General features: G+C 37.1%; 2 protein-coding genes and 1 long non-coding RNA gene across 4 annotated transcripts in view; 2 read left to right on the forward strand and 1 right to left on the reverse strand.

The window, feature by feature from the left end:
- LOC120486584 (uncharacterized) overlaps positions 1 to 14,445 on the reverse strand; it is a 65,262-nt gene that overhangs the window by 35,636 nt on the left and 15,181 nt on the right. The window contains exon 1 of one of the 2 annotated variants that reach the window (XM_089121225.1): positions 12,098 to 12,187. The exons of the other annotated variant lie outside the window; for it this stretch is intronic. The gene's annotated coding sequence lies outside the window, so the exon portion shown is untranslated. Of the gene's footprint in view, positions 1 to 12,097; positions 12,188 to 14,445 lie in introns of those variants that run through there. 2 annotated transcript variants of the gene reach the window in all.
- On the forward strand, positions 8,687 to 12,135 carry LOC148995752 (SLAM family member 5-like). The gene is made up of 3 exons (XM_089119122.1): positions 8,687 to 8,739; positions 10,775 to 11,121; positions 11,752 to 12,135. Exons 1-3 carry the CDS (start codon positions 8,687 to 8,689, stop codon positions 12,099 to 12,101), a joined length of 750 nt encoding a protein of 249 aa, XP_088975248.1. The 3' UTR covers positions 12,102 to 12,135.
- On the forward strand, positions 12,896 to 14,329 carry LOC148995753 (uncharacterized). The gene is made up of 2 exons (XR_016147011.1): positions 12,896 to 12,973; positions 13,510 to 14,329. It is a non-coding gene; the product is annotated as an uncharacterized LOC148995753 (long non-coding RNA).

Here is a 14,445-nt window from a genome sequence, read left to right on the forward strand (position 1 = left end):
AAATGATCATGAAATTGTAGTAATACATTAGCCTGACATAATAAATTGTTATATTTGATTATTCTAACAGACTTTGACTTTATTTTTAATTAGAGTTAAAAGGAATAGTCAAACATTCACATAGATTTAATAGCGCACAGATATCATTGAAAAACCTTTTCATTTATGGAGTCAGATGAAATAACGAGTTAATACATAAGAATAAATGCATTGCATTTAATGAAAAATCCCTTTGCCATGAGAAGAGACGGAACACGCGTGAGACCTTCACCTCTAATCGAATACCGCCATTGGATCGAAATAGCAGGCCTTGCTTATACAGTAACACAAGCACATCGTTGGTGTCAAGTATCCATAGCAGAAAATCCCCTCTCTAATAATAGTTGGATACTTTTACTCACTATAAACAGATGCAGCTGTTCTCATAAAGGGTAGAAGTGCTGAAGAACCAGAGATGTATAAAGTAGTACTAGAAACCCGGAGTAAAAGTACAAGTGCTCCATCAAAAAAGTGACTTGAGTAGAAGTTGAAGTGCTCTTTAAGCAGCACACTTAAGTAGAAGTACTAAAGTATTCAACATTTTTTGTACTTAAGTATTGCAAGTAGTTTATTTTAAAATTCACTAAAGTACTGAAAGTAAAAGTACAAGTATTGTGTCATGTAATTATTAAAGAAAGCAGTCAAAAGTTTGAACTAGCAATCAAATAAGGCGCTTGGGCGGGATACAAATTTGCTTTGGCGGCCGCCAAAAAAATTTCATTGCAGGAAAACCCCTGCATTAGTTGTCAATGTGTGTGTCAATCAATACCATTACCCTACAAACATGGCATGTGATTTAGGCAGCATGAAAGCCAACTTGCAACGAATGATTCGTAAAATTTTTATAATTGTAACGAGTAAGCAGAACGTATAAAAACTATCAAAGTAAAAGTATTAAATTCATCGAAAATATCTACTGAAGTAAAAGTAGAAGTATAAGAGAGAAAAAACAATACTCTAGAGTACAGACACAGCATTTTAGTACTTAAGTAGTTCTACTTCGTTACTATACATCTCTGTGAAGAACCAAACCACAGATGGCTATTTGACCAACAAACCTCTTATATTTCATTTATATTAAATTACGCAGTATGTACGCAGAGATGTCATTCTGTATTGGTGGTGTTTGGTGTTGAGGGACTGCGGTGATAGTAAATCAGACCAGTTACAGTAACCAGTAGAACAGCAACACATAGATATTCTCCTAGTCAGACAGACCTGGATATTTCATGAAAAAGACTTAAGGCATTTCACACCAAGAAAGATTACTATAAAGAATAATATCTTAGTGTCCACACTAGCGGAAAATATCGTTCAGTAGCCTATAGATTATTCAAAGCGCATGTTTTTCTTTAAATGCTTGAGATCGTTACGCAGGATGGATTCTAAGTTGGGTGTCAATGTTTCTGTCTAACGCCTCCAAAAAAATCTAATTTAGGCCTACTGGGTGGAGCCAGAAAATATCTAACCCCATCCTACTCACAACCCTATCCCTCCACCCCATATGTCTAGAGACGCGGAACTGGATGTCATTTTGACTCTGCAAATTTTGCAGAGAAACAATATTGCTGGAATCACTTTCAGAACAATTTTATCTAGAAAGATAAAAACATTGATCTCACTCTCTCTCTGTGCCGTTATCCTTAGCTGTGGTGTGAACTCTGCTATATACACTTTAATATTGAGAATGACATTTAGAACTATCTTTATCTAGTGATAGTCCTTTGTGTGAACGGGCCTTTAGTCATTATTACTAGATCGACTAATATAGACCATTTCACAAGATTTCAACCTGTTTCAGTTTTTTAACACTACATAAAAGCTGGGATAAAATACAACCAACAGAACATTTAAAAATGAATCAAAAAGTTAAACAAACATCTTTAAGATGTTTTCTTTACATGTGAAATAAAGAAAACAGTTACAAACTGAAACAGGAAGTGCTTCTGGACCAGTGTTGTTTACATGTTGTGAAATGGTCTATACAGTACTATTTACTCCTTTCTTCTTTAATCATCAGTTGGTATGATATTGATTTAACCCTCAGGTGCTCTTCGGTCATTTCTGACCGAAGAATTTTCTGTTTTAAAATTTTAAAAATCACAGCTTCATCAGAATGTTACGAAACTTGGTGACTTTTATGGCATTGGGTGTGAACACAAAAAAAATCGAGGTCATGATCCAAGCAGGCTAAGTGGTCTTAAAAAAATAGTCACACTTGTGCTCTTCGGTCAAAAATGACCGACCATAGGAAATGAATGGGAAATTGACAAAAACTTTGAGAATTTGTGTGTACAATTCACAAATCGGCCACAATGCAGAAAAAAAATGCTCAGCATTGATTGGGTGACACTCTAAAACATCAAGACAGCATCAACATCAAGTGCAAAACAGACATACCCACCCCTTCACACACACATACACACACACTTTTATACACAAAAACACAAATAAATTGTGATTAAAGAAATCTGTTTTGAATATTTAAAAATCACAGCTTCTTCAGAAAATTACGAAACTCGGTGACTTTCACGGCATTGGATATGTGAGCACACAAAAAAATTGAGGTCATGATTCGAGCAATTTAAGTGGTCGTAAAAAAATGAGTCACACTTTTGCTCTTCTGTCAAAAATGACGACCCATAGGAAATGAATGGGAAATTGACAAAAAAAAAAAAAAAATCTCTGAATTTTTGTATGTACAATCTACAAATCGGCCACAATTTTTAAAAAAAGTACACCGCAGGAAAGGGGCGACACTCTACAACATCTAGAGAGCAAAACACACACCCACCAACACACACACATACAAACACACTTTTATACACATACACACCAATAAATTTTGATTACAAAAAGTATGTTTTGAATTTTTAAAAATCACAGCTTCATCGCGATGTACCGAAACTTGGTGACTTTTAATGGCATTATGTATGTGAACACACAAAAAAATTGAGGTCATGATCTGAGCATGCTAAGTGGTCTTAAAAAAAATAGTCACACTTGTGGTCTTTGGTCAAATATGACCCCATAGGAAATGAATGGGAAATTGTAAAAAAATGAAGAAAAAAATTGTGAATATTTGTTTTGTCATTTTTTTAATAAGAAATAGTTTTTGAGATTGTTTCAACTATATATACAAATCCACCAACAACAACAACAACAAAAAAATGTGTTCATAAACAACTGGGGAATTCACATGCCTCTCCATAGAGAGCTGTACATGCCATCAAGTGGTTACACCATGATTCTACGCTTTTTCTCTATACTGTAACCAGATGGTGCTAATTTTCTTCAAAAAATATTTTTTTTTTCTGAAGGCCTAGACTTTATTTTGAACTAAAATACTGCATTAGTATTTTTTTGAAAAAAAATAATATAGAAAAATACATATATTTTTCCATGGCAAAAATAAACCATAAATATTGCATAAATATTAATAAATTCAATTAAATTGTTTCAAAATACTAAATTAAAAAGAATAAATATTATAGAACAAAAATAAATTGCATTGGTTTTACTGGGATGGAGAAAGTTTCATTTTTAGGTGTCCGGCCACTTTTGACCAGGAAGATAACAAGTGTGACTCCGAAACGAAGAGCACCTGAGGGTTAACTGATAAATGTGTGTTTTTGAGGAACAGCAGTAGCCTAGTGCACTGTAAAACTGACTAATTTTATGCCTAATTGTGTTACTTGCAGTGCATGTGACAGAGATTACCTCAATTATATGTAAATATTGAGTCAAAAATCAAGTTTTCATGTTTTGAAAGCTTTACGTATGCGTGTTCCTTCTGGCCCACAGTATAATTTTGGTGAGGATACATGATCTGAATGTGTGCACTGCTTGGGAGTGGAGCTGTCAGCTGTCGAGGTGGACGGCTGTGAGATCAGCTCAGAGAGGTATGCCGGCCCGGGGCCAGAGGCAGACAGAGTACACAGCTTTATTACTTGAGTAAAAGTACAGATACCCCTTGCTAAATTTTACTCAAGTACAAGTAAAAGTACTCGGTCAGATGTATATTTGATTAAAAGTACTGAAGCACTTGTTTTTAAAAGTACTTGAGTATCCAGACCAGAGTACAAGAGTACATTTTCTAAATATTACATTACTACTGCCACAGTGCTTACATTTATGAACAGAAATGTCCTAAATGGAGTTATGAAAAATGTTAATGTCAATACCTTGGAGAATGTAAAAGGAATTTAAAGTAAAATCAAGTCATATTCATCTTTTTACCATGTTGCTTTACTTAAAGGTGCAGTGTGGGATTTTTAGCGACATCTAGTGGTTCGGTTGCGAGTTTGCACCAGGTTTGCACTAAGGGCTCAGTCCACTGCTCACCCCTCCCTTTCGAAGAAGCTACGGTGGCTAAAACGGGACAAACATCTCGTCAGCTGAGACAGCAGAGAATAGCCAGAGTAAAACAAGAGTGTGCAACATTGTCATTGTTTCTGTACCACAGTCCATTAAAAACCACATCATGGATAAAGTTTACAAAGCCATAGTCAGGTGAGGATCAAGGGTTTTAAAATATAATTTAATATAATACTAGTAAGCAGCTGATTGTCTCACAAACGTAACCAGCAGCACATTTCTCCCCACATGGCAAACCCATAATACCACATGAAACTATGAATGAACCACATGAAACTATGCAGCTATATATGTTTTCTAACAGGGAAGTAAAAGTTTAGCTGGCTAATATGAGCTGTTACTGTGGACAGTACTACACTCGACACGTCCGCATGAGTCCAAAGGTGCAAGTGACAAAAATTACATGATTGTTGTTCTCCGCATCCCATAGACACCATTTACTACACACAGGCTTTTTCTCTGATTTTGAAAACTTTTCGCGATCGACTTAGATCTCTTTCGAGATCGACGGGTTAGTGATTCCTGTAACATACTATGGTCAAGTACGAATCAGCTGTCTCATTAACGTAACCAGCACATTTATTCCCACATAATAAACTCGTATAACAGTGAGGGAGAACAAGTTGCATGAAACAATCCCAACTACATATTTTACACCACTCACAAGGGAAAAGTCACTACTCACGGAGTTTACTTTATATGGCTAGCTTCCAGCTTCCTGCTGCTTCTCTTTCAAGGTAGTTATGAAACGCGTTCTGTAGCGCTGTTTATTCGCGTTCGGCTACGGTAGAAAGCAGTGTTGCCAAGTCCGCTTATTTTAAGCGACTTTTGGCTTGTTTTTCAGTAAAGTCGCTTGCAAATATTAGTAGTCGCGGATAGTGATGTTACGTCTGACACCGACGCTCCGAAGCTTGCTTCAAACTCGAAAGGTCCTTGTAATGAACCACTAGGCTTGTTTGAGATGCGCCTCGCCTCGCCGTATTGTAGTCGAGAGTAAGCGGCTGCAGTTAGAGGAGGAGTGAAAAAAGCGGAGTCAAGCCGGACAGATCTCGGTTCTCGCAGTGGGTCTGACACCCGTGAGATGATCAAAGACTGATATCGCGGGATTCACGCTCGTGCACGTGTTGCTAATAAACTGGATGTAATTTTAAGTTCTGTTGCTTTTATATGAAAATAAATATAATGAACAAGACACCCAAAGTACTTGTTATTTAATTACATTCCAAATATGTATATCAATATTTTTTTCTTTAATACAGATGTGTGTTTTTATATATTGTTTTTTAATAAAAATATCATGTTTATAAAAATATCATATTTGAAATCTCATAATAACCCATATGGCACTGTCAGAGAGTGTATTCACCCATAAAAAATATGTATACACATAAAACATGATATCAGAGTTTTAAAATCAAACATGTTAAAAGAGAAAAATACATCACGGTTGTTTAAACCAATGAGCATTAAGCTGTGTCGTCAGCAAGTCGTTTCCCATCATGCTTTTGATCAGCGCAGTCGGTGGAGAGCAACTGCAGAATCCGACAGGTGCGCCTTGCGCTTGCGAGAGTTTTTTGACATATGTCGGCATGACATCACAGCCAGGCGGTTGCTCATCTCAAACAAGCCTACTGCTTCGGAGCTTGTATCATTACGTCACTAGTCACGTGAAAATGACGTCTGAAGCAAACACAATAGGCTTGTTCGACTTCATGATGCTCTGCGCAGACCGATCGGCGGCTGACTTGAAACAGTGCATGCCGGTTAGAAATTTTGTCCGACTTGATGCAGCGCTGACTCCACGTGACTGTGACATATGCCATCAAAGTACAGCGAGAGAGATACGAGAGTAGCCGGAGGACTCAGCCTGCACAGCTTCTCAAATTCACATATGGCGCTTTTCCACTGCATAGTACGGTACGGTTCGGCTCAGTACGGTTCGACTCGCTTCGCGTTTCCACTGCGTGGTACGACTCGACTCGGTACGGATCGGTTCGGTTTACTTAGCTCGGTTGCTTTTCCACTGCAGTACCCCTTCAAAGTGTGTGGGACTGATCGTTATTTGCGCGCGCCTCTACTGCCATGACATCATCTTAACAGCGCCACATTTTCAAACCCACAACACAGGAACAATGGAGACTATCGAGGGGATGGTGTTCCTGATTCTCGGTATGTGGTTGTTTTTAACTGCTAGACGGAAAAATGTGTTTAAAATGAGGCTGATAGAAGCAAAAAAAAAATACTGCTAAAAAAGTGTCTCGTGTCTCGTGTCGCAAATCCAATGACGCTAGTAGTGACGCTGGTAGTGACGATTCTGTCTGACCAATCAGTGATCTGCAGTGTTTCACGTCACATTTTAGTACCGGTACGGTACGCTTGAAACCTCAACAGACCAGGTACCATTTAAAGCGTCCTGAAGCGAACCGTACTGTACCGTACCATGCAGTGGAAAAGCACCACAAGTGAGCCGTACCGAACCGAACCGTACCGTACTATGCAGTGGAAAAGCGCCAATATATACTAGACCTCACCTTGGGGTTCTAAGCATGCGTCAAATCCGCCGCCATCTTGGAACAGGGGTCTTGTCATAGGAAGTAGCTAGGTAACACTGCTATCTCTGCCTTTACTTCGAATTAATTGATGGTGGCAGACTTTTGTGCAGCGTATGATGTTCACGGATGAAATCTGAACTAGGAAGAATGTTTTAAAAAAAAAATTTTTACATTTCTTTCTGGAATCAATGATAAATGCATGTCTGACCGTTGGAACAAACCAAAAAAAAAAACAAGAAAAATCGCATTCATGATGATTTATGGTGATTTTATTTGCGTTAGACCTGTGTCTACTACATTGACGCTGATGCATTAAAGTGGAGGGGCTCCCCTGTTTCAAGATGGCGGCTCTATTGACGCATTCGTTCCAATGAACTGCCGTAGCCAAGGTGAGTTCTAGTGTATATGTCTATGGGACGGTATTTGGAATTTGTCTCCTTTTCTTGCACCACGACTCCATTCCTCTTTTGCTGGTAATTGTGGGTCTGAGCAGAGGGTTATCAGGTTCCCCTCCCTTTTTGGGGGCTGGAACGCAACACCAGTTAACAGCATTCGTTTCATTTGTTTGTTAAATAACAGGCGATCTAGCTCTGAAATGTGTTGTCTTCTCTCGGAAACGCGCTTCAATCCGTTGCGGAGATTCGTTCTGGTGAAATAAAAAAATTTTTTTCTCACAAACGTGTCCCTGTTTCTCTGGGTTCTAATCCGCTCTCATAGATTTTTTTTCCCTCGTCAAAACATATACAACCACTGATAAACATTATATCAATTCAACCACTGATAAACATAATTGGTTTTGATGAAGGGGAAAAAAAAACTATACGAGTGCGGATTAGAATTTCGAACCTCCCGAGTCTCGACACGCTAGGCAAAAATTCTACCTCTGGATCATCACTGTACATATACAAGAAAGAACGTATATACTCACTATACTAACATATTAGTTCTCATTGTACGACCAATGGGCTTTATGCACAGCTGCACTACTTCCTGAACTTCAGCCAGCTCCTTGTTTCCTGTCTGCCATTATTGGGCAAAATTGATTAATTCAGGTGTGTCTGATTATTGTTGCCATGACTACTCAGGTCAAGCACACCTGAATTAATCAATGTGTCCAATAATGGCAGACAGGAAACAAGGAGCTGGCTGAAATTCAGGAAGTAGTGCAGCTGGGCATAAGGTCAATTACACCCAAAGTAGCCTACCAACACATTTTTAGTCGGACATCACATCTTTGTGCTCATTTTTATTTATGTACATCAGGAAGCTACAGGACATCGTCCTTCAAAACATGACCTACTCGAAAGAGAAAAGAAGAATGAATGCATCATTGTACCCAGCACTTTTGAATATGTCTCTGTCCCCAGCACATTTCAAACCAAACTGACACCCATGAGTATGACCCAGTTCAGACGTTTGGCCAAATCTCACCTGTAATAAGTCAGTCACCACATTGGAAACCTAGGCTACAAAATAAAACCTTTAGAACAGGGGTGCACAATCCTGTTTGAGGAGATCTATCTTACTGCAAAAGTTCAGCTCCTCCAACTCTGATCAACACACCTGAACCAGCTAATGATAGTTGCATCTCCCTACTTCAGAAGCCACTACAAGTCAGGGCACCGATCAGGGAGACGGCCATTTTAAAGGCTGTCTCAATCACAAAATCATTCTAGTGCACTGAAATGTTCGCTCCCTAAACAGTCCCACAATGCACCATGAAAACCAAACCAGAAGCATCGATACTCACTGAGGCTGCAACAGTAAACAAGTACATTTTGTCCGAAATTTTGTGAAATACATTTTGGTCCAAAAATAATACTTAATTCAGCATTGTATTGTCTTCCGGTTCTGTTGTGGATCCGCGATCAGTGACGCTGCTGACGTGTTATCTGGCTACATTGTACATACACAACGCATTCTCACCCCAAGGCGTCACCTTTGACCATGCTTCAATATTTGACGTTTTAGGCGCCCTTTAGCGTCACTTACATGACGCGATCCTACGGCGTCATCTGACTGACGCTAAAGGAAAGCGTCTGTTAGAGGACGCGGTTAGGTTTAGGTGTGGGGTGGGGGTAGGGTACACGCGATCCTAGGGCGTCATCTCACTGACACTAAAGGGCGCCTAAAGCGTCAGATATTGAAGCATGTCCAAATGCTTCCCAAGGCGTCAGTTAGGTGACGCCTTGGGAGTGAGAATGGGCTGACATACAATATAGTGAGCCAGGGTCCTTACTGTCTTTACCAGTGTTCGAACTCATGTACACACTCTACATATTCATGACCTAGAGAGCGGATTAATACGCACCATGAGATCTTCAGGAGCACTTGATAATTACAGAGAAGAGTGTTTGATAAGGTTTAGAGGTAACACTTTACAATAAGGTTCATTAGTTAACATTAGTAAATGCATTAACTAACATGAACTAATGATGAGCAATGCATTAGTTACAGTGTTTATTAATCTTTGTTAATGTTAGTTAATACAAATACAGCTGTTCATTGTGTGTTCATGTTAGTTCACAGTCCATTAACTAATGTTAACTAATACAACCTTTGATTTTAATAACGTATTACCAAATGTTGGAATTAATATTAACTAAGATTAATAAATGCTGAAGAAGTATTGTTCACATATTGTACATGTTAACTAATGTAGTTTACTAATGTTAACTAATGAACCTTATTGTAAAGTGTTACCGGTTTAGATCTGAACTCTGGAAGGAAGTTAGATCTCCAGGAACAGGATTGGGCATCTCTAAATAAACAAACCATGAAATATAATGTTTACAATCTACACTCTTAAAATATGTATTTCTGTTGCTTTTTTCTGTCTGTGCCAGACACTATTTCTCATCATAGTTTAGACGTTTTTTATAGCAGGACAGGAAGAAGCTCTTCACCTTTATTCACACATGCTCTAAATAGCCATTCTCTCTCACAAACAAGTTTGTCAACCAGCAGATCAAACCACATCTCTGAAGAACACCAACCGCATCTTTCAGTTTGACTCAAGATGAACTTCAGTAAATTGGTGTGTGAGAATAAACACGGTTGAACTTTTTCCATACACTAAAAATGAGAGCTGAATAAATATCCACTGCCATTTTTTCACTGCACAATGTTCATCATATATTTTCATCCAATATTCACACAATATTCTTCTACATTTAAATATTTAACATCGTCAATCAGCTGCATTTCAAAGATTATTGAAATAGTTTATTTAATAGATTCAAATTTATGATTATTTAATAGATTATGAATGGTTTTACACTATTAAACACATAGTTTTATTACATAATAGTCTTATTCTAAGACTGTATGTAACCACATTTTACATAAGTATGAGCGGCTGAGCACTATAGGAGGGTCAAACTCTGTCGGGGGAGGATCCACACGCAATAATACCAGTTCCATTACACTTGTTTTAATCAGTTTGAGTTTTCACTGGACAACTGAACATGTTTCTCACGCTTGTTTTGTTCTGTTTGTGCTGCTGTCGTCTCATTGGTAAGCTATTCATATATTCATGGTGTAATTTATTTGCATTGCAGAGTAACGAGCTACTGCTACAGTTCAAATCAGATTGTTTTCATCTGCATTTATCATGTAACTTTACATTTATTTTTGCTAAAGAAGATAATTTTAAAATATGATGAAGATAAATATCACATGTCTGACTGTTTATATGGGTCACCTTTCATTGTGTGTTGCATATCGGCTGCTGTTCTTCAATTCATATTTAAAGGTAGCCTGAGCTCAAAAAGGTTAAATGAGTTCAGGCTTTGATCCTTAATCAGTGACAAAACCTCTTCATGTTCATCAGGTGTGTTTGGTGACTCGGTGTCAGTGACGGAGGGAAATTCTGTTACTCTAAACACTGATCTCACTAAAATACATGAAGATGAAGATATACTGTGGAAATATGGAGCTGAAATGTCTCTTATAGCTCAAATCAGTAAAGCCGCTGGAGTCTTCTCCACATCTGATAATGTTACTGATGGGAGATTCAGAGACAGACTGAAGCTGGACGATCAAACTGGATCTCTGACCATCACACACACCACAACTGAACACACTGGAGTTTATACACTAGAATTAAGTGGAGCGAAACGATCATCAAAAACATTCAGTGTTTCTGTCTATGGTGAGTAGAGATCATTTCTTCAGTCCTTCAAATGTTTTTTTTTTTTTTTTTTTAAGAAATTGTTAAGGAATATTTTGGCTTCAATAGAATTTAAACTTAACCATCAGCATAATGTTGATTACCACTAAAAAAAAAAAAAAATTCAAGGTGAAACACAATAATTATTCTCTTTATTTAAGCTGTAAAGCTATTTAAATAGTCTAACCTGTTCTTTTGGCAAAGGGACAAAATTGTAAAATTAGAAAACTTTACACACAAATTATTATTTTTTTTTTTATTAAAATCATATTATCATCCATGTTGTTCATGTCTTGTTGCTGTACTGATGAAAACTCATTAACTTCCATGTAAGTGTCACTGTAACCAAGAGTCTTGCTTTTCTGCTGGACAAATGGAAATAATTTGTGCTAATAATAAACACAATTTGCCTTTAATTGCAACATATGCTGTTGATTAGGTTTAACTTTTTACTGAACTCTGAATTCTCCATTATTTTTATATTTTGACATGTTTAATAATTGTATACGTTGAGATGATAGAAACACGCTCTGATTGTCATTCCACTACACTGAAAATAAGATTGTTGACTATATTTAACCACATTTATCTTTATTCTCTCATATTTTCCAGCGCGTCTGCCTGTTCCTGTCATCATCAGAAACTGCTCTTCATCATTATCATCATCATCAAATTGTTCAGTGGTGTGTTCATCATCAGTGTTGAGCGTGTGTGATGCGACTCTGTCCTGGTACGCAGGAATGAGTGTATTGTCCAGCATCAGTGTGTGTGATCTCAGCATCAGTCTCTCTCTACCTCTGGAGGTGGAATATCAGGATAAAAACACCTACAGCTGTGTGCTGAACAATCCCATCAGCAACCAGACCACACATCTGGACATCAACACACTCTGCAGACACACATGTGCAGGTACAGCACCACTCATCAGATATGTGTGTGTGTGTGTGTGTTTACTGACCTGATCTCTGTCTTCTGTTGAAGATCACACTGATGCGTTCACTTCTTTCTTCATAATTACAGCGGACACACACACTCCTCCTCCTCTTCCTCCTCCTCCTCCTCCTCCTCCAGTGTCTCTGATAGTGTTGATCTCGGCTGGATCTCTGATGATTGTTGCTGGATTTTGGATCTTCTGGATCCACAGGAAATGTATAAAAATTGACAAAGGCAAGTGTTACAAATAAATAATTGTCACAAATAATACTTTTGATTGATTAATTAGCTTAGTTATTAAAACTAAGAGTTATTAAAAGTTATTACCACACATAATTGCTTTTTATGAATTATCATAGTTCCTTTTTATTTAAAAAATACTGGAAATGCACAATGAGGTATAAAAATCTGCATGTATTTAATGATAAAATGCTCCATTTTAGAAACAATATTACATGTGTAAAGAAGCAGCTGATGATCAAATTAAAAGCTCTGTTACGACTTGTTACATTTCATATACTAGCAAAGAATTTTTGTCTTTACTTTTGTTAAAGGCATCCTGCCTGGGTTTGGTTTATAAATTACAGAATGTCTGTCCAGATTTAATGGTAAACACAAACTCTGCTCTGAATATTTTGTGTGTGAAAAAGTTATTATCCTAATTTTAAATAAAATTTGTTGATGTCGCTTTTAAAAACTGCACCGTTAAACATTTAATTAAATGTGTGTTAATGTTTTAACTTTGACAGCCCTAATAATTATAGGCTGTAAAGCAACAGATCAAGTTGAGTTGTGTAGTGTTGTTTTTAATGCATCTTTTATCATTGAAACAGAGGAGACTCGTGCAGAAGAGATCACTTACGCAGATCCAGTGTTCTACAAAAGAAACACACAGAAATCGGTAAGACAATGAATACGTTTACATATACAAATACACGTCACAGATAACACTTAGGCAAGCAATTAGTCATGAACTGGACTAGATTTCAACAACTGAGAAACACTGCAGTATCTCCATTTTCTTTTAAAATTTGTTAAAATAATATAAGTACATATTTAAATAGAGACTTTTAACCAATTAATGGTTGCACAATAAGACTTTAACTAGTGTATTAGAAAAAATAATGTTTTAATACATTTAAATTAAAGGTCTTGTGTCAGATAACTACTAGCTAGAAATAGGGCATGATAGTATGCTATGTAAAAATGTATGTATTAATATTTTTTATCATCATATAGCTGCCCACAAACTAATAAGAAAAAGTTTCCTCAAGCTGGTTTATGTTAGCTTGGCCGGTAAGAGGGAATATTAACAGTGCAGATCAATGCTATTAGAAAAAAAACTAGCCTATATCACATTACATCTCAATCAATCTTCAGGTTGAACCTGCCACAATTTGCATTATCATATAATTTGCCATTATTTTATTTTTACAGAAAGTGAAAGAGGAGGATCATGTGGATTATGAACCTCTCACCATAAGATGATCAAACTTAATTATTTTATAAGTCCAAGACAGCTGTTTGATCACTCTCACTGGGAACCTCCTCTCACGGTACATCTTAAACTACAGAGCCCCTGAAGGGACATGGCGATGGGAGGGGGGAACATTTTACAAAACTGTTGCATTTCCTCAGTGAAACGCGTTCTACCGTGAAACTATCGTTTGTTTTAAAAATATATTTTTCCTTCCATCACCATGTCTCTTTACGGGCTCCATATTTAAGAGATCATATGAATCTCATGATAAAAGGGCAAAATGTAGATGTAAAATTAAATACTCATCTAAAGGAGTGGAGACCCTGCTTTATTCATTTATTTACATTTGAACATTTGTTTGATCTGTTGGACAGATATGAGAGTGTATGAGAGTGTGTCAGCTGCTGGAGGGTTGTGTTTGATGTCAGTTTGTGTGTGTGTGTGGTGTCAGTGGTGTGTTTGAGTAAAGTTTGTAGTCGAAGGGCTTTTTCCATTCCAGCTCACACCGTTTGACTTTTGCTCTACCTTTTCTTTTACTACAACATACTTAACTCGCGTTTCACAAAATGGTCTTAATCAAACATATGATATTACTGCGAAATAGGAACATATCATACTTTTTGCGCATATGTTACATGAACATATACATGCATGCAGTGATCGTGCAGACAAGCTCTGCTAGTTTCCGTAGTTATTTCCGGCTCTAGCAAGAGAGTAAAATGTTATTTCTAAGAAGAGCTATACTTGGACCTCACACTTTTTTTTTATTTTTTTTTATAAATGTTATATCCTGTTTTTTTTTTTCTCTCTCAATGTCTCGGAATTATTTTAAGAATAATTTCAATTAACACTGTACTGTTATATTTATAGTAGCATGCCGATGTTTGATGAAT

The sequence above is a fragment of the Pimephales promelas genome, chromosome 2 (assembly GCF_988280905.1).
Source record: "Pimephales promelas chromosome 2, fPimPro1.hap1.1, whole genome shotgun sequence".
Taxonomy (NCBI): Eukaryota; Metazoa; Chordata; class Actinopteri; order Cypriniformes; family Leuciscidae; genus Pimephales; species Pimephales promelas.

Coding starts and splice junctions, on each gene's coding strand:
- LOC148995752 (XM_089119122.1), top strand. CDS start 8,687: ATGAAAACCAAACCAGAAGCATCGATACTCACTGAGGCTGCAACAGTA. Junction 8,740..10,774: donor GAGGCTGCAACAGTAAACAA/GTACATTTTGTC, acceptor ATCCTTAATCAG/TGACAAAACCTCTTCATGTT. Junction 11,122..11,751: donor ATTCAGTGTTTCTGTCTATG/GTGAGTAGAGAT, acceptor CATATTTTCCAG/CGCGTCTGCCTGTTCCTGTC.